This window comes from Hippichthys cyanospilos, chromosome 3, assembly GCF_059441005.1.
Source record: "Hippichthys cyanospilos isolate Australia breed blue-spotted pipefish chromosome 3, RoL_Hcya_1.0, whole genome shotgun sequence".
Classification (NCBI taxonomy): domain Eukaryota; kingdom Metazoa; phylum Chordata; class Actinopteri; order Syngnathiformes; family Syngnathidae; genus Hippichthys; species Hippichthys cyanospilos.
Genome location: NC_142371.1, coordinates 21,185,344 through 21,205,923, shown reverse-complemented (window position 1 = coordinate 21,205,923; position 20,580 = coordinate 21,185,344). Strand labels below are relative to the sequence as shown.

At 40.5% G+C, this 20,580-nt stretch overlaps 1 protein-coding gene across 6 annotated transcripts in view; it reads right to left on the bottom strand.

Annotated features, from left to right (window-relative positions):
* The window catches only part of map7d1a (MAP7 domain containing 1a), a 28,307-nt gene extending 7,916 nt beyond the window's left edge, over window positions 1–20,391 (bottom strand). For 2 of the 6 annotated variants that reach the window (XM_088410653.1, XM_088410654.1), the window contains exons 1-8: window positions 20,053–20,391; window positions 10,902–11,063; window positions 8,129–8,197; window positions 7,813–7,833; window positions 4,706–4,869; window positions 4,356–4,461; window positions 2,817–2,921; window positions 630–752 (exon numbers count right to left, since the gene is read on the bottom strand). In XM_088410653.1, the coding sequence (XP_088266779.1) occupies window positions 630–752; window positions 2,817–2,921; window positions 4,356–4,461; window positions 4,706–4,869; window positions 7,813–7,833; window positions 8,129–8,197; window positions 10,902–11,063; window positions 20,053–20,128 (826 nt within the window). In that variant the 5' untranslated portion in view covers window positions 20,129–20,391. Of the gene's footprint in view, window positions 1–629; window positions 753–2,816; window positions 2,922–4,355; window positions 4,462–4,705; window positions 4,870–7,812; window positions 7,834–8,128; window positions 8,198–10,901; window positions 11,064–11,274; window positions 13,203–20,052 lie in introns of those variants that run through there. The other 4 variants (XM_088410658.1, XM_088410656.1, XM_088410655.1 and 1 more) reach the window with 4 other exon arrangements.
* Window positions 20,392–20,580: the final 189 nt, after the last annotated feature.

Genomic DNA, 20,580 nt, shown 5'->3' with positions numbered 1-20,580 from the left:
TATACACAACATTTCTCAAGGAAAAAAAACAAGGTCATTAATTAAAAAAAAATATATATAATAATATATATAACATAAAACACAACTTATTATTTCTTTTTTGTGATGATAAAAAGTCCAAGAAAGTAGTTGTTACTCGTATCACTTTCCAATGTGAATACCAATACCTTGAAAAAAGGCGAGGTGACAACCCGATACCGGTACCGAAGTTTGGTACCTGTACTTGCACATCAGTATTCCGAATTGTGCCAATCCCCGGAATTTCAAGCTCTCGGCAGTAAATATTATCCAAGTTTCTATAAGCCTCCACATAATCAGTTTCAAACTAAAACAGTTGCTTTGAAACATTTCTGCCTTTTTTTTATTACGTCAAAACCACTCACGGAATCGTTACGTTTCTGCGATTTTGCAAAGTCAGTTTGAAAAAAAGAATGATACGAAAAGAGTGAAAAAATGATCAAAAATGATCTGATGACTAAAATAATGACTAGTTTCAGCCTTAATATGCCGAGGAGCTTGTAGTGCATTTTCTGCAGTGAAGATGTTTCTTTTCGAACCCCGTGGCTAAACGCGGGACACGGCCCTTTAAAATAAAATCCCAAAGAGACAGTTGGACAAAGACGACTCACGTCCATCTTTTCCATTGGCGAGCACGCTGGCGGCGCTGCGACTCCGAGCCAGAAAAGACAAGGTGGGCGTCATGAGGCGGTCCACCATGCTGCTCTCCCACGGGCTCAGTGCCACGTTACGGCCTGCAAGTTGGGAGATAAATGGGAAAAAAAATCCAATAAAATGACTGCTTTCTGTGTGTGTCCGCCCTTGGTTTTTGCTGCGTTGTGGGAACCAATTCCCAGGTCTTTATGGGGACCTCCTGCACGTGTGAGGACCTCTTGGGGGTACGGGTATTTGAAGGGACTTCAGGGAGTATTTGAGATTTTAAATAAAACAAACAGGCGAAAATCCCTTAAAAAAATATTATTTAATCTAATGTTTTAGTCAAATATAGCTTCATAAAACAGAATGTTTCGTTATTTTAAAAGGACAGATTGTTCCCCATACTGCAGTGGTTGGACCCAACTTGTCACGTGCCACCTCTCGTTACCTGTCAAGTTCGTGATTTTATTTTTGTACTATGATCTCAAAAGAGGACACTTTCATTTGAATATGTATTTGTAATTGTTTCTTTTTGAGAACAGGTCTGACACTGGTTCAATATCTATTAATAGTTAATTTATTGATTTATTTTTGTTAAAAGAAGACTGAATCCCAAATAAGGATGCTTTATGTTTAGTATTTTTCTGTGGACAAATATTTATTTATAAATATTTTTTTGAGAGTAGGGATGACATCATGTCAATTATTTTTGTGAACAAACATGTATTAATAATTAAGTCTACTGTAATCCCAAAACAGGAAGCTTTACGTTTAATATTGTGAACAAATATTTATTTAGAGTTTTTTTTGGGGGACCGGGTCTTCATGATGATTATTTTGATGATTTTGAACAAATATTTTTTAATAATGAAGTTATGTCTTTTTGATAGAAGATCTCATCTGTGATCCAAAAGGTTCTAAAATTTCATAAATCAGACACTGATGGCATGTTTGACGTCTTTTTTTTTTCTTCAAAAATGCTTTGCACAAAACATTTTTCACATGACTGAAAAAAGGTTGAGAACTGATGATTAAATCAGTGGGCTGTGTGCTAAGAAATTCATTATGTTAATGTATGTCCTCATAAGTACCGTATTTTCCGCCCCTAAAAGCCTTAATTTTTTGAAAAAGCTGATGGTGCGCCTTATAATCAGGTGCGCCTTATATATGGATCAATATTGAGATTGGGATGGGCAGATGTGGAATGAAGTGATAAAGTAAGCTTTACCTGTTTCTTTTGTGTTTACAGTTGAACAAGGTCGCTCATATTGACATTGAGTTATGATGCTATTGAGAGTTTAGAGTTATTATTTGAGTTATTATTGTTATTACTTTGAGTATTACTATATTGTGATTGAAAAGGTTTTAAAATATGACATCAATTGAGGGTGCGCCTTATAATCCGGTGTGTCTTATATATGGAAAAAGTTTGAAAATATGTCATTAATTGATGGCGCGCCTTATAATCCGGTGCGCCTTATAGTGCGGAAAATATTGTACAAATGTGTGTGTGTTGCGTGCTGTGTTTGTAAGATCCTAAGACTCTCTCATACAAAAAAAAAAAAATGCGGTAGTTATGTTAAAATGTGACATAGCAAAGGTTTGCCAACACGGAAACGAGTGCAATGCTCATCCATTTTTCGTCTTATAAGAACAAACCCCCTCTGCAGAAGCACCTAATGTAAAAAGGTGTGTTCCACTTCAACAAGGCACAGTCTATTTTTACCAGCACCGCTTCCTCCCTAGCATACATTATCTAGCACCCTCCCAAAAAACGCTGACTCACTTCACTCCCTCATATTTTTTTTTTTCCCGGGCGACAGGTTATTCTCAATTGAAGAAAATGGAGTCAAAGCAGCCCGGAGTCACAACACTGGGGAATGACGTCACCACAGAATGAAGCAACCTCGAGATGACGCGGCAGCAAATGAGCGCGCAAAACAATCATGCAGAAGCTCAAAGCTCAGCTTGGGAAGAAAAAAAAAAAAAGGCGGTTGGGAAAACGTGAGAACTTTCAAGCACGGGAAGGGACTCGGGAGTCAAAATCGGGAGGGAGTCACCGAAGAATGAAACAAGGACACGGATGGTTCTTGCCAGGCGGCGAAGGGAGGGGGGCATGTTGGGGGGTGGGGGTTGCTTGTTCATTCCAGTCGTAGCCTTACTTCTGCTGGGGGAGTTCCACAGCGTGGCCGAGGACTTGGACAGGCGCTTGTTTAGGACCGAGTCCACGTGTTTGGGTAGGTTGACGGTGGAGAGAGAGCATCTGCCTGAGAAGCCAAGAGAGCGCCACACACACACACATACACAAACACACAAAGTTGACAGGCAGCGAGGAGAAATCACCTCCATGAGCAAAAGGCCGTCACAGCAGACTCACGAGCACTCCAAGGACAAACCGTATGCCAGCAGTGAAAATTTATGAGCATCCGACCTTCAAGTGTATCAACTACTATGTTCATCATAAAAGAATCATTGGGGAAAAAATAGTGGGGAGCTGAAATTTCCAGCAGAGTGATTAGAACACGTAAAATTTCAAAATTTTCTATGCAATTGCAGCTACACGTGCAAGATTTCCTGGACAAAAATAATCATTGTCCAAATTTTGGACCATAGAAAACCATTATAATTACAATTTTTGAGATGCATTTTAACAGGATTCATTCCATTGACTTTCCTGCGATTTTCGCAACATTCTGTTGTGCAGCAGTCAAACTACGTCAACAAACAGAAAATTATTTGTTGACGTGTTTCACCTCACGGCAGTAGATGGCAGTAGAGAACAGTTAAGGCCTACGTCTTAAAGTGTCATCGTCACTTCACAGGCTACAAGGGCACTTTTTGTGCATGTTAATAAACTTAACCTACATATGTATGTTAGAACTGATGCCACTGAACAATTTGAGTGGTTGAAGGAAAAATAAATAAATAAATAAATAAATAAATAAATATATAACTTTAATTATACGTCTTTAAAAGCACTTACAAAATTAGGAAAAAAATGCAATGTGTATAGTTTGCAAAGTATGTGCACAAGGGTTAATGAAAGTAAGTTTGTTAGCTTAATGCTAACACACGATGGAAAAAGCCAAGGTTGGCTAACAAATCCAGCATTAATATTCTGGCAGTCGTTAAGATTCAAGATGTCCAGGGCAACAAAACTGGCTTGGGCCAGCCCAGAAACATAAAAAGACAAAACCTAACAAGGTATACGGGACAACAGGGTCATTTAGGAGAGGAAAAAAGAAAACAAGAAGGTAAGCGGGAGGAGAAAAAAAAAAAAAAAGACTCTTCAGCCATGCCCCATTGAAGGGCATACCACAGGCCTGGGAAAATTCCTCACAACTGTGCGAACATTTTAACCTTTAACTATTTGAGTACAAACATTAGCAACACGCAGACGGAGTAACGACAATTTCACTAATCACAATTCACAAACTCCAGCACACCCGCGACCAATTCCATAGAAAGAAAGACAAAGTATCCACTTAGCTAGCATTTCCAAAATAAAAGCCTAAACTCAGAGCAATTCCAGCACGGCGTCTCCAAACTCATTCGTCATCACCATCGCACACAGGCGCTGAATGCGATTGCTGTAAATTGCCCCCCCGACACACGGTCGTGAAACTCCCGCAAAAAAGCCGTCAAATTCGTCAATGAAATTGAATTTATCCACGTATTGATTTCCTTCTTGGGATACTCACCCTCCTTCTGGTTGCCGTTGTGGTTGCCGGCCCAGGACCACCGTTGCTGGCGGATTTCGGCCCACGTCTTCTTAGCGGAGCGGTGGATGGCCGCCTCGTAGCGTTCCTGGGGACACAGCGGCTCCTCGCTTTAATCGCACGCCGCAACATCACCACAATTTGTATACGAGTCAAAAAAATCAATTCAACCTACACTAATATGTCGTAAAATTATCATTATACTTCTTTTTGATGGAAAACCAGTTCTAGGCCAGACAAATCAATCAAAATGATACATTATTAGTTTGGCAAAGTCCGATTTCTGAGATGAAAATCAGAAGGGCTTTTTTTTCTGAGTGGACACCACCGACCTTGTTCTTCTCCAGCTTCTGCTTTTGCCGCTCCTCCAAGGCGGCGCGCCGTTTCTCGGCCAGGACTCGTTGTTCCTCCAGCTTCCTGCGCCGCTCCTCCAGCTGCTGCTCCCGAAGCTGCCGCGCCCTCTCCTCCTTCTCCAGCCACTGGTTCTTCTTTGCCGCTTAGGTGAGGAACAAAAGACCCAGGCAAAGTGAGGTCAGAGGTGCTCTGGATAGAAGTGAGCCCTTTAAAGTTTGTTATTTTTGGTTATTTTTTCTGGCGGTGAAATCTGTTGAAAGACCTTTTTAAAAAGAACAATTCCATTCAGCATCAAAAGCTTCTCACATCTTGAAATTCTTTGTGTTTGGGAAGTAGATGACTCTTTTCCACTGTTCATAAAGAGGTAAATCACATCAAACTTTTATTCCCCTGCTGTCTATACGGAGAGTGCTTTTCAATTTTTATTTATTTATTTGGAGTGTTTTTGTTTGAAAATCTGCCAGTGAAGTTGCATACACAAATAGGTGATCAGTAGGAAGAGCAACATTGCCAGGCTGCCAACCATCAAAGTGTGCAGACGCAATATTAGCCAGCCTATATGGAGCACTCAAGTGCTGCTAGCAAGAGGATCATTTATGCTAATTAAATTGTTTGCTAGCAGCCCGATGTAGCGATTGAACTTGATTCCAGTCCAATGTTGCGTTGTTTGTATTGTGAGTCGGGAGCAACACTAGTGTCCAAACTCAGTCCTTGAGGGCCCTTTCTACCCCCAAGAAACCTGATTCAAATGATCAGGATTGTTACCAGGCTTCTGGCGAGCTTGCGAAAGAATTGATCATTTGTAAAACAATCGAAGACCGGGATTAGACAAATCAAGCTGTTACAGGTGACAGGTTCAGCTTCAAAATAAAAGCATAAGGCTTTATTTGAGTGCATAATGAAGTTGGCCTTCTCACTCCTATTACTATCATGCAGTATTGTAGCAGCAATAATAATAAGAGGAAATCGGGGTGTTAGAATAAACGCCCATGAGTTATCCCATATTTACATTTATAGTATTGCAAAGCATTTATTTAGCAGTATCATCTTCTGTGAATCATGAAAGTGACTCATGCAGCTTTAAGATGAAAGGAGGCACTGTGACCTAACCACAGGACAGAACGGTCTATGTTGCTGTAGTATGTTGTTGAAAAAAAAAAATTGCAATTGCAATAGCATTAGCAATTGTATGAATTGAGCAAGAACTATCACACACACACACACACACAGAATCTCTTTCCTGACAGCGACCAATGTTGCCCAGCCCCATCAAGATTTATCAAAGTGAAGCCATTAAATAATCATAAGCAGCAGTCTCCGACATAAAGTATTAATGACATTCCCCCAGTCCAGACAGACTTGGCTTCTTGAAAGATGACTTACACGACAACTAAGACCCCATGCGAAAACCTAGTCTTCTTTAAGCTGATACTATAAACACAAGAATTATCTCTTCCTTTATCCGAGTCCGACGGAGGGGCATTAGATGGGTCCCATCTGCCATTCCCTTGCCTGCTGATCCACCAATTAGATTGATCCGCGTTCAAACTCAAGCACAGCTGGATTAGGCCACCCAACACTACTGAATGGGGCGGACTTTAAGAAAATGTACCCATATATATATATATATATATATATATATATATATATATATATATATATATATATATATATATATATATATATATATATATATATATGTATATATATATATATATATATGTATATATATATATATATATATATATATATATATATATATATATATATATATATATATATATATATCAACATCAACATATCAACAACGGTGGGTTAAAAAAATCTTACCAACCACCATGACCCACTTTTAGCTTTCCCATAATAGGCCAAGCTTGAATGGGGTTAGTTATTTTTGTAATGTAATCTCTCAGAAATGAATTTAGGCTTAAACGAGTGACACGTGGATGCTCGCGATGAGGAAAGCTTCAGCTTCTTTCACACAGGGAGCCCGTATCAGAATCAGATCAAATCCAGCCGGCAGTTTGTCACTGAACACAGCAAAGTAGAATTTTGCCTCATTCACTTCAACGGCTCACGGTGCACCAGTGGCTTTTTGACACAGCAGTGCGGCAAAAAAGTCAAATTGGCGTCAGGCGCTAAAACTTTTCGAGTCTCTTCTGAAAAGAAGGGCGGGGAGAAAAAGGAGGAAAAATGGCGCCTTTTAAAAGCAGTGTGAGATTTTAAGGGATGTGGGAATGGAATGATCGGAAGGCTGGGCAATATGACCAAAAACAAACCAAAAAAATTGTCATGATTCGCTGCAGTTTGTTTCGATTGTTTATTTCGACAGTTTATTTCGAGGGTAGGAGTACCCCTCAGGTCACGTGGACGCGTCAGATTTGTGAGAGCTCGGAGTAGTCTAACATAATTTCAGGCTTCTTATGCCATAAGAGGAAGCAGTCCACATTTTCTTTTTCTTTCAAATTAAGAGAGAATTAATTGGAACATGGGGGATTTTTTTTTCCTGCAAAATGTTGTCATAGTGACTCTTTGCAAAATGTTGTATTGCTTAGAATTGTTTTTTTCAGCAATTTGAAATAATTTTCAGTTTCTGAATAATAAAAATGATTTTTCTTCCGATCCATCAATTCATCCAGCTGTTCTCAAGTGCGGGCACACAAAGACACTTTTTCAGTTGAACTGGGTTTAGAAAATCCAATTTAATGCTGTTGTAGGAACTGTGCAGCTTTCTTTTCAAGTTAAGAGCAAATGAAATGGAACATGAAGCAACATTTCATGTCTTTGTTTTTTTGTTTTGTTTATTATATACAGATTTACAGTGTCATGAAAGGCACAATTTTCCATTAGAAAAGCCTGGAATAAAACAACATTCCACGATACTGATTCCTGTAGTTACTAGTTAAAATTTGTCGAGAGATACCACGACAAATATAGTTTGCTTTCGGTGTATTGCCCAATAACCTTCACAAAATCTCCTAGAATTGCGTTACATGGACCCAAATGAGCATGATGACGAGCGATGTTTTTTTTTTTTTTTTGGAGGGGGGGGGACCACCACCAAATAGACAAAAAGCTGACTTACCTTGGAGCTTGCCGAGCTCTTCTGCAGGGGGGGGGAGGGAAGGTGGGCGAGAGAGAAGACAAGCGGGCGTCAATCATGCAAAGCAGTGCGCCGTGTGCCGTCACCCACATCGCATCGAGTCAAAACAGCCATTTTCAAAAGCTCAACTTAAGTTTCTTATTTATTGCACGGCATAAAGATGGCTGCCTTTTTTGCTTGTACGGGCAAGCTCGTGCAAGAATGTGAGCACGCATGCACGTGTTTGACCCCACCACAAGGGGGCGCTATCATCGTGTGTGAAGCCATTTTTTTTTTTACAGCCCCTGTTTGCGCTTACCCAAACTTTTGGCTTTTTCTTCCCGCCGCTCCTTAGCCAGCTGCTGCCTCTCCCCCGACTTCATCGCGTCTGAACACAAGAAAAAAAAATGACATTTTAATCTTATTCCTCCTGCTTTTTTTTTTGCCTTTTTCTCCTTTGTCGTGCTTAATTTTTTCTTCAAGATTTGTCAGGTTTTTTTATTTATATATAACACATTTCTCATGAAACTTTCATCTTTTATTAACCCTGCTTTTTTGCGTGGATAAAAATATGTATCTAAAAATACACATCTGTCATGAAATTTTCACCTTTTATTTCCCCTGCTTTTTTCCTCTTTTTTAAAAAAAATTTGTTTCAAGTCATTTTTTTCTAGAATTGCCTTCAAGATTTGTCAGATTTCTCCAAAATATTTTTTCTCAACTTTCATATACGCACATATATTTATAATGGTATTTTGTGTATGTTTTTTCCTATTTGTCTCTATATGCTCAATATTTTAATGTTGCCTTTGTGTACTGTATTCGGGATCAAATCAAAACCGAATTTTAGAAGCTTTTCAATGCGAAACAACTTCAAATAAACAAATAAATAAAAATTTAGCTTCCTAGCTTGTTTGTTATGGCAGTCAGAACTAAAGAACCTGAATAAAAATGGAGGAAAATCTCATGATCAGGCAGTGGATTGACTTTAATATTGTATTAATACGGCGGATAGCTGGACGCATTGAATGATGTCATAAAGGGGGCGTGGCAGTGAGACGTTTTACTTCCTGGTTAGAAATATCAGTCCCATAAAAGTCATATTTAATAAGAAATTAAATAGCGGCATTTATATGCATATATTTAACCGTGAACACGTCACGATCTCGGTCCTTCAATACCAAAGCCATCGTTGATTAAATGACGCATTTCATCGCCATAGAATGCAAAAAATGCTCACACGCACCAGCTGCACGTGCCATTTTTACTTGAGTTACTCGTTAGCAGAAGGCCGCAGGATATTTGTGCTTTGCTAGAAGCCCCCCCCCCCCATCTCATCTCGCAGCCCAGATGTTTCCCATCTGCACCATCTCACTGGAAGAGGTGTCAACTGCAAACATTATGCCAGGGATAGAAATGGGAAGAAAAAAAAAAAAAACAAACCTGACCCACTTTGGTATTTATAGGAGAGTGGAAAGGCCGCGTGTTTGCAGCGAAGCGCCGGGAAGGTGAGCGCGTGTTTATCGTGGCATCACGTGCGCGGCGAGACCTTGCAACGGACATCCGATTGGAAAACTGAAAGACTTTTGCAATTATTTTCATAGGGAAGATGGAGCGGAACAATGGAATCAGTCAGAGTGCCACTCCGGGCAAATGGCTGCTGTCAAGACCACAAAAACAGTCTCCCTCTTCCTACTAATCGCCCGACTATTCGCTTGGTCTAATTAAGGGGGCTACAGAGTGCTTTTCCCTTTCAATGTACTCGCCAGAACACAAAAGAGCACAATTAACAGCTTCGACCGCGCCAAAAAAAGGAACCTGAAGGACGTAGGGTTCGGTTCTTTTTTGGGGTGGGAGGTGAGGGGGCTCAACCCGTTTATTTCCGAGAAAATGTTCAGACATCGCCACAAATGGATTCATGGATAAAAGAAAGAACAAAGCGCAAAGAGGAAAAAGAAGCTTAAGATTTGCGAAGGCCCCAAACATGTTTCTGCAAGCGTTTTTGCTATTTGGGTATCCTGAAGAACATCTGAAGCCAAATCTCTTTATGTACAAAGAACAAACAGCAGCCATCCAGACATCCAATAATTTGACTTCATAAAGAGTTGGGACCCCTTTTCTTGGTTCAAATCTGATGGATGGATTGCTATAATATTGACAACGGCAGGCCCTTATTATTAATTTGTTTGTATACAAGATGTATTTCACCGTGAGCGAAACTGGATTTATGTTATGTAAAGATTATGTCCCTGATAAGAGAGAAAAATGCTAAATACATGACCTTACCGAAAAGTGGAGAAAACTGTGAAAATTAATGGTTAAAAACGCCATTATGGTAATTAATTGTAAGCCATGACAGATGATGTTGATAAAGATGAAATGTGACATTATTTTGAGGGTTGTATTTTTATTTGATAACAGGAGGGAAACGATGAAAATATTGTATATACGGTATGTTATAAAAATACCGTATTTTCCGCATTATAAGGCGCACCTAAAAGCCTTAAGATTTTTTTTAAAAGCTGATGGTGCGCCTTATAATCAGGTGCGCCTTATATATGGATCAATATTGATAAAGTAAGCTTTACCTGTTACTTTTGTGTGTTTACAGTTGAACATGGTTGGTCATATTGACATTCAATTATGCTATTGAGAGTTTAGAGTTATTATTTGAGTTATTATTGTTATTACTGAGTATTACTATATTGTGATTGAAAAAGTTTGAAAATAGTTTTTGCACATTAGTGTTTGCACCGTCTTTTGCAAAAGAATATTTTGACTTGGGTTCTTTGCCTTTTCTTCGCTCTCGTTTAATTGAAAACTCTGATAGGGACAAAAGCCAAGAAAAGAACATTTCATCAAGTGGTCCCATTCATTTGGAATGGAAGTTCTTTCCGAGTAAAAAAAAAAAGCACTGAGCAATCTTCTGTATATTGGATTTGGCCGTAGGTCTGAAAGCACTCCCGACTCCACCTGGCCTCAAGAGAGATGAGCTTCCTTTGCAAAGTGCAAACGTAACAGCAAGCATTATCAAAAGTTGGAGCCAGTCCATTATGAGTCCGGGCCGACCGAGCGAACCCTGGTGCCTTTACCTCTTTTGGTCCGCGGGACGGGCGACGCCGGCGAGCCGGGCGTTCGTGAGATGGCCTCGGCTTTGGGGGTGGGTTTCTTGGCCGGCGACGCCGTTCTGCTGGCGGGCTTGCGGGGGCTGCACTCCCCTTCCGGATCGAGCCTCGTGGTCTTCCTGGTCGCCGCTTCGTGGGGAGCCGATAGGAACGAAACGTAACAGAGACAAAACAACGTGTAAATGACAAGGCTGCGAGAGCTCTGGACCAGTCGATCCTCATTCCGATGACGTCGGCTCTCTCGGCGGCCGGCATGTTGTGAAGAATGCTCGGGATAGACACTTTATTGCGCTAATCTCCGCCGGTATCGTCAGATTGCAAAAAAAACACGGTGACTCACACTTGGCGGTCGGCCTCAACTTGAATGTCCGACTTTAACATTAGTTTGGCTGGGTTGTGACAGCCCCAACAAAAGCCTCCATGGGAGGGACGCTCGGCTTTGTCCGGCCCGCACTGTATCCCCGTGTTCAACTCAGGAACCCGGTTTGGGTAAACACAGTCTGTAAATCATTGCGGGATTTTTGGCTGAAAACCGCAAAGAGTCTAGGAGGCTGTCACAGAGCGAGACGGAGATTTACGACACGGTCGCTGCGCTATTCAACATCTAGCGGCCAATGGGGTGCAAGATGACGACTGCGCCACTCCAAAGGCCTCCTCGAAGCATCAAGAAATAAATGGTTCAGGTCCAAATTGAGGACTCATGACAGTTTTGTGCAAAGTTTGTAACCAGGGCTACTGAAATTCTCCCCTTTTTGCGTGTAAAACAAATCCGTCCATATAACCAGGGATGCACATAACTGGTACGCAGGTATGAATGCGCGACAGAAATCACTGGCGAGTAACGTCGAACGCTTCACTTGACCCTACCTAATTTTCACTCATGACAACAACCGAGCCTGAGCAGATTTTTTTTTTTTTTTTTCAGAAAATTTGCTCCAAGGTGTGCCACGGCTTGAATCGCACTTAAATGTGGTGCAAGGTTTACCTCTCATGTCCTCAGCTAGCAGACAAAACCGGTGAGTTTGATACAGGGTTGAAAAATTTCACTCATACTTATTTGACAAGTATGAAAAGAGCAGGTGAATGTAGTGAAACTTATGGCTAAAAAACAATCGAGAAGCAATAGCTAAACACCCTCTTGCTAGGTGGCGAGAAAAACTGCAGGAACGAAGCAGCCTCTGTCTTAATAGATTTCTCCTCACTGCGCATGTCTTTCTATTCTGAGGAGATTTGTTCGTTTACCGAAGCGGCTTGGACTGGCTGACTGACTTGGGCTTTGACAGCCACGGTTTCCACCCCCCGACTCTTTCTCAAATTCCAAAGGGTATGACGGCAGGGCCCGCTTAATCCCGTTGAATTCCAGATGATTAGAGGCATTCAGTGGCATTCAGCGCCATAGCGGGCCTGAAGACAAAGCTTGTCTGAGCTCATCCAGGCGCATTGAAAAGCGACGTCATCGCCCACAGACGACACGGGACCGGGCCCGGCCATCGGGCCCCGTGAGCTACCCCGTGAAAAGGTTCACCCGGGAGAGACGAGACTTTGCGAGGCTTCCCTCTGTCAAAGCGTGACGCTATTAAGTAAGCGTTCCTCGGGCGGCCATCCTTTCCGACAAGAGACCAGCCTTTGTTGCGGTCTCCGCTTGGCGACCGAGTGCAGCCAAAACACTGCGGAGGGAAGAACGCCGCGAGGAGATAGGAGCTAATAACCGATGACGTTCTTACTGTCACTTTGGAAGCTTTTTTTTTCACTTCTTTGATGCCGATGGGACAAGTTTGTAACCCGGTGTGACAGAGATGAAGAGGACGTCACATACCGCTGCTACGGAGGAGGTTGTGACGACAACAACCAATAGAACTCAAAGCTCTCGGGGAGGCTAGAAGCTGCGGGAAAAGGATTACTTCTCTTTGGCAAGAGAGTCTGAAGCGAGGGCTGATTTATGATGTCTTTGCCACCGCAGGAGCAGAAAGGACAATGCACAGTAAAAGTTCCAAGCACGGCGATACGGAAAAATACTCAACTTCAACTCAAACACTACTTTCCTTCTCCTTCTCCAAATCTCTTCCCATAAATTTGGTCTATGAGAAGAATTTTCCAGCTGAAACAGCAAATTCACGTGGTTTGTTAATAAGTGATCAGTAGAACAGCAACCGTGCCGGGCTGTCAAAATCAGTGTAAAATGTCACTTGCGTTTATCTCCCCAGCCTATATGGAGCATTTTATCTCCGCTAGCTAGCAGCTAATTTATGCGAGACGCAAAAAATCCAGAGCATTTTGTTTAACCGAGATACTGAAGGACTTGCTTTAGCCCTAAAATATTTTGAATAATCCTTTACGAATCTAAAATTGTCCAAATACTCTGAATTATAGCTTCTTAATGACATACTCAAAAATGACTTTAGTCCTCTAAGATTTGTATGGCTTGAAACAAAACGTTGGTGACTCAAATTGAGTAGTGGATTGTCCATTGGAAAGAATCAGAATGTCCCCCTTTCAAGTCAAAGGCGTCATAGCATATTTCTTCAGGAGGAATGTTTGGATGACGTACCGAGACTCTGTGCACGTGTTTGTGCACGTTTAGCCATCTAAATGAGCATTAAACTGTTAAGCAATCAGTCAATGAAAACCATCTAAGCCTGCCTTTGTTGCTACTTTGCTGCCGGAGTCTTTCGCCGTGCGAATTCATTTTGCAAAGTTGGACGTCGGGTCTGAGAAACTCTCTTTGCTAGCTAAGCGCTAGCTAACTTGTTTGACGAATTTGGGATTGGGAGAGTGCTGTGTTGTGCTTTGAAGAGCACTTACATTTGCTCAGGTGTCGCAAACAGGATGATGAAATCAACAAGCCATGAAGTCAGATGGACTGCACTCGTGCAGAGGAGGGGGTGGGGGTGGGGTGGGGGGGCAATATACAGACAGCCCAGAGCCACCCTGGTGACATTGGTCTTATTCATCCTTGAAAATGTATGCGTACCAAAAACTTCTGTTGCAAAGAAGAAAGTAAAAACAAAAACAAAAAAACAAGTTTGACAATCGTGGGATTCTAGAGGGTTTGGTGTGAGTTGATTGGTCCCCTCGAGATGAAGGTAGCGCACAATAGGAGCACTCTGAAGCTGGGGGAAAACAGAAGGGAAGGGAGGCATGGATGCTTGCAATGCATGCACGCATGATCGCGTGGCAGCACACCGGCAGTTTGATAATCAGCGGGTGAGCAGCAAAAGCCATCAAGGAACCATTTTAGCATGTCGGATCAATATGGGGCATGTACTCGTCTGAAAACGCTATTTTTCTGTGGAATCCGATGTTAAGATGTTTGATATCTCAAAGGACCTTGCAGGTGAAAAAAAACATCATAAATATACAAAAACATCCCCTGAACGAAGCTCCAAATCAATTTTTACAGGGGTTTATACACATTACAGCTTATTTTGAATCTGAAAAGGTATCTTAGAGTGCATTAAAATTCCTGGAAAAAAAAAATACTCGTATTTGTCAATTGTTATTTAAACTAGAACCATTTTTGAGCAATTGAACTGTTTGATGCTGGAAAAAGAAAACCTAAAGTAATTATAGCTGGTCTGGAACATTAACACCAATATCTTATATATTTTAAGATAATGTCGAGATTTGTCAAATAGCCAAAGTTTGGCGTAGATAATCGGCCTATGCCTGGAATGCAAGAAAATCTTAGTATGTGAAAAGGGGCAGAATTGATAGTTATGCAGTTTTTTTTTTCCTTCTGGGGATAATGTAAGATAAGTGTGAAATTATATTTCACATTCTTGGGGTTCATATTTTGTGCCATAACATAAGCAAACATTTTCAAGTAGGCCTTCTCATTATTACTATTTTACACATTCCTTGACATTTCAACACCGAAAATGAGCTCAAATTTAGTTTTACCACATTATTAGGGAAAGCAATATACTGCATGCACTTTGTTTGTGCCACAGAAGTGTGTGTGTGTGTGTGCGGCGGTGACATTTGAGGAGGAAAAAGAGCATCGTTCAAACTGGAACAAGTTCTAATGCTGCCACGGAGAAAGCGATTTCGCCCCAAATCCAATTTCACGGCAAATTGTTTTGCCCTGGTGCGCTATAAATACCCGCCGCTTTATGCGGCGCTCTCCCGGCAACATGAAATTCATAAGGAGCGCAGAAATATGCACGTTAATGATCCCGAGCGCTGAATTTCCAAATGCATGGCCACTGGACAAAACGTGGCGTATTCATGAAAGCGTGAGCTAAAATAAGCGCTCGCAGCAAGTCTCTGGCTTACCTAAGAAGAATACATAATAGTTGGAACAAAATAAGACTATGCAAACAGAACATTCGAATGAAAGGTTTAAAAGAGGCGAAAAGGCCGTTGACCCAACGACAACTTTTCAAAGAAATAATGAAGCGCTCGGCTCGTCACTCCCCCCTCCCCGTAAGAGAATGAATGACGTAAGGAAGGAGGGCAGAGGGGCCCAGACACTTCGGAAGCGCAGCGCAAACAAGCCGGCGTGGCCGTTTGTTTAAAGGTCCAGAGTAGCTGAGTGCTCAATACGCGCGGATCCCAAAGCACACAAAGAAAAATTCACAAGTTGAATTATTTAGCGCAAGCTGTATCCGCATGATGCTACCCCGTGGTATTAGCTAGCATATGCGCCTCAGTAACATCATAGCGGCCTTATTTAAACATGGAGGTAAATAAGTACTTCAATAATAAATGACCTCAGTTTTTCTGACATAACATTAACGCTAACATTTAATTTAGTCCTCCATTTCGTAATCAATTACTTTTTGACTTAATTGCCTTAAGTAATCGATTGCTTTGGTACTTTAGTGGCTAAAGTTAGCGATTTCTTCAGTAGTTGAGGACTACACAAGTTTTACCTTAAGTGCTAAAGCAATCAATTGTTTTAATACTTTTGTGATCAATTCCTTCATCAATTACTTTTGTAATATGAGGTCATCAATTTTAGTACTTTAGTGTCTAAAATAATCAATTGATTTAGTACTTTAGTACCTGAAGTTATCAATTACTTCAGTAGTTGAGTATTAAAGTCTTAACTTAGGGATTTAAAGCAAACAATTGCTTTATTACTTTTGTAATCAATTACCGTACTTCATCAATTATTTTCCTAACATGAGGTAATCAATTTTAGTACTTTAGTGCCTAAAACAATCAATCGATTTAGTACTTTAGTACCTAAAGTTATCAATTACTTCAGTAGCTGAGTATTAAAGTCTTGCCTTAGCTAATTACAGTACTAAAGCAAACTACTGCTTCAATACTTTTGTAATCAACTACTTAATTGATTACTTTTATAAGCTGAAGTAATCAATTTCTTTTGTACCTAAGGTAATCAAGTGCTTTAGCACTTCAGATGTAATCGATAAACTTAGTACTCAATTACATAGAGCAATTAATACTTTATTGCTAGTAGTAATACTGGTACTACTAGTAATTACTTTAGAACTTATAAACTGATGTAATTGATTGCTTTAGTACTAGAGTACCTAAATAATGACTACTTTAATGATATCAGGTCATTGATGACTTTAGTATTTAATTCTTTAAAGAATTGAATACTTGGTACTTCATTCATTCATTCTTTTTAGAACTTTCCTTTGACCAAACGTACAGAGTACCTGTGAACGAATGTGCGGACTTCAAAAAATAATAAATAATAAAAAATAATCCATAATCCGTCATTTCAAATCAATCCAACGATAAAACGTGTCAACAACAACATAGTGGAACCGAGCACTGTCATTTTGATCCCGTTTACTCAAATGCGACCTTGGGCGAAAATCTCATGCGATCTCGCGTGGCTTCGACGCATAATTAACCCCGACGGCTAGAATGATGTGTGGATTTTTGTCTCCCCGCGTGGAAAGGCGGCAGCGAACCATTTGATGTCACCAAGCCGCACGTGGCACGCTTAAGAGCCCGGCGGGCTCACGTGACGCTCGGATGATAACGTAGCATGGGAGCGCGACGTACGCAAAGTGCGCGACGCGCCCTTGGGCCAAACGGGAAGTGCTCTAATAATAGACGGCGGGTCCGCCGATGTTGGGGGATATTTGCAGACGTGTGGGAAAGAAGGCGTTTCAAAATCCAGACGTCCCGTTCCGACGGCGAGAGGGGCAGCGAGGGATGATAATTTGCTCGGGCGGAGATGAAGCAGATGCGTCTCATGGCACTGTTAAGTGAGACATAAGGACAGCATGATATTTCCCGGTTAACGGCTGCGCAGCATCTTGTGAGGCATTCAAGGATGCTGGGAAATTGGAAATATCATACGATGCAGCCCACTGTCAATAATCTTAAGTGAAACTCCAAGAATTAGAAGTAAGGCTGCACGGTTATGGCCAGAATAATAATCACGATTATTCATCATGTTAGGTCAAACATGTCTATTTAGTGCCTTTTTTTTTTAAACAAGTCGTATACCAATAAGGCTTGATACTTACAAATACTGTGATGATAATTAGTTAAAATAAAGTATATAATAATTCAAACAAATAGCACACAGGGCAACACAGCTAACTTTGCTGAGTGCAAACCCATAAAAAAAAATGAAGCCTACTTAGAACCAAGCACATTATTTACCTAAGCGAATGTTAATCAATTAGCATATAATTTTTGGTCATTTCAAACCGAATATATCAGATTTTTCAAAATAGGTCTCAATTGACAGGTACCAGCATATATATGAGGAATCAGGTGAGAAACTCAATGCCATTTCGCACTGGTAAATAATATATTGGGGTGAAAAAATAAGAAGCTTTTGTCCTATACATGTGACAATAATGCTCTACAATCTACAATTCAGACCTGTGGGAAACATTGTCCCCTTGTGGTAGGATGACAAAGTGCTTGACTTTTTATATATTAATATCGCCGAGGACCAGCTTACTTCATCATGGCAGACAATATCGTGATCACGATTAAAATTCGATTAATTGTTCAGCCCTAGTACTAAAACATAAAAAAAAAAAAAAATGAGTCCAGACAGAAGTAGACCAGTGTCAGAAGAATGACGGACCAGAAAAAAAAAGGTGAAATGTCTCCCTCTCCTGGTGGTGGAAGGTCGGGCTAAAATACACTGACAATAACAATTGTAGATTGTAGTGGAAAAAAAAACGACCGACGTTGATTACTTTAGGGCGGGGCTTTAGGGTGGGGCTTTAGGGCGGGGCTCTGACGAATGACGGACCAGCAAAAAAATGCAAATTGCGCACCTCTGCTCAAGTGTTTCTAATCCCATCATATTTTACAGAAAAGGAAATAAATAAGGGATGATTTATTTGTTTTTAGTTTTTTTTTGTGTTTCAATAATCGGATTTCCGCCATCTAATCAGACTGACTACATGGCCAGATACAACCCACGCAGTCAACATCTTGTTGATGTGCCTTCTTGCCACACACATGAAGAATCGGCAATAGTGATTTCCGACGTCGGGGCGGAGCCGGATTCCCCGCCGCTTGATGGGATGCCAAAAAATGCCGAGCTAACCCATCTTTGGACCCCCCCTCTATTTCCCGGCAGGAAGGAAGTTTTCTCGTTGTCATTGGGCCACATTGTGAGTCCGGCGACCCCTTTCAATTTTCCGGACAGCGGGCAACACGTCAATTCACAATGCTCAGGCATGCAGAAATCAAGATCATCCTGCAGATAGCAGTAGCATTCATCTTTAGTGGGGAATAAGTGGGCGCTTTAGCTTTCCGTTTGCAGAGCTTCAAATGGAAATGACCTGCTTGAGCTTTTAGAACGTGCATATGATAGTATTTTTCCAGTCCAATCCCAAATAAATACAAGAGTGGTTCTCAAATGGGAGTAAAGCCAGATTCTCCCCCGTACTAGAATGGTTCGACCCGATTTGTTAAGTGCCACCTCTCGTTACCTGTCAAGTTCATGATTTATGTTTGTGAACACATCTCAACTATGATCATTTTAATCCTATGATTTTTCTCTAGACAAATATTTATTGATAATTAGTTATTTTGAGAACAGGTTCGGCACTTTATGTCATTTTTTTGGACAAATATTTATTAATAATTACGTTAATGATTCATTTTTGTGAAATGATCTCTACTGTAACTGCAAAACAGGACGCTTTGTGTTTAATATTTTTCTGAGGACTATTTACTTGTGATTTTTTAGAACATGTCTGACACTTTATATTGATTTTTATTGAGAAAAAATATTTATTGAAAATAAAGTTATTTTTTTAAATCATAGTTTTCTTCTATAATCCCCCCAAAAATGACACTTTTGATTGATTATATTTTTGTGTACCAATACAAATGAAGTTTGAAAGGGACTTTTTCATTTTGAAGAACACAGATATATCCATAAGACAAATATTATTTGTTATTATTTGTGCACTATATGCAACATGGTAACATAACCATAAACAGCCAAAGTAAACACAACAAGAGGGAAATGTTAAATTGTTTTGGGCTACTAGGGAAAACCATTGTTGCAACAGCAATATGAAAGGTGTTTATCAAAAACGGAAGAAAAATCGAAAAAGGTCATTTGAATACATTTTGTCTTTAATTTATTGCTGGGATATTGAAATCCTCAAAATTCACAGTCAAACTAGGTAGTGCAATAAAAATAAAAAAAATAAAAACATAAAAAATAAATATCATCCCTTATTTTCATCTGTAATCATTTATATTGTAGGTTTACCTCGCTATGTTCATTGATTTGTTCTCCTTTTAGACAGACCAGGGAAGAAAGTATCGATTTTATGTTGTTTTGACATAAGAAACAAATCAAAAATATAGAAACAACAAAATCTCTACTCCGCGGATTTCAGTTTAATGGGGAGTTTTGGGTGGAGTAAACCCCGCGACAAACGAGGGAAGACTGTATTTGTCCTTAAATGGCAGGATGCATGATTACGTAGTTTGTGAACATAACAAGAAGAAGGGGGGTGGGGCAAAAAGATGACCTCATAGTGCAAATGTTTTTAAAAGATGCAAGAACCCAAAATTTTACTTTCCAAGCACAAATATCGCGGTTCCAAAACAACGCGGCATTCCCCCGACGTTTCCTCCCATTTATGAGGAGCTAGCTCATTACACAGAAATTACCAAAAAATGGAAGCGTGAAACTTACATGTCTCTGCTGCTACGTTATTTCGCTCCATTTCGGCGGCGGTTGCGACTCTTTCGCCGTATGTCGTCGCGTTCATCCAAGCACCGGCTCCTTGCCGAACGGCAGTCCGCTCATCCCTCACGTAGGAAGGGGAGAACTTTGGCTCACTTGACCCAAGACGTCGCGGAGCTTCTCTCGCCAAGTGGGAAATTGACCGATAAATCCAAGATGGGAGTATTTACAGACACCGGTAGGTGAGGATAACAGGTCTATTTTTATTTTATTTTTTTTGTGGGGAGGGCGAAAAATGTGAGGGAATTCCACCACCGTTCGGCTCTCCGCAGTTGATGCTGATTGCGAGCTCCTGTGGATTGACCCTCCAGCCGAGTTGGATTGTACCATTACCATAGGAGGGGTATAACACTAATGTTTATCAAGTGATATTAAAAAAAAATAAAGGACATAAAAACGTATACATTTTATACAATGAAACATCATTATAAAATTCGACTCCGGGGATCACCTTCATTATTATTGTTATTTGAAAGT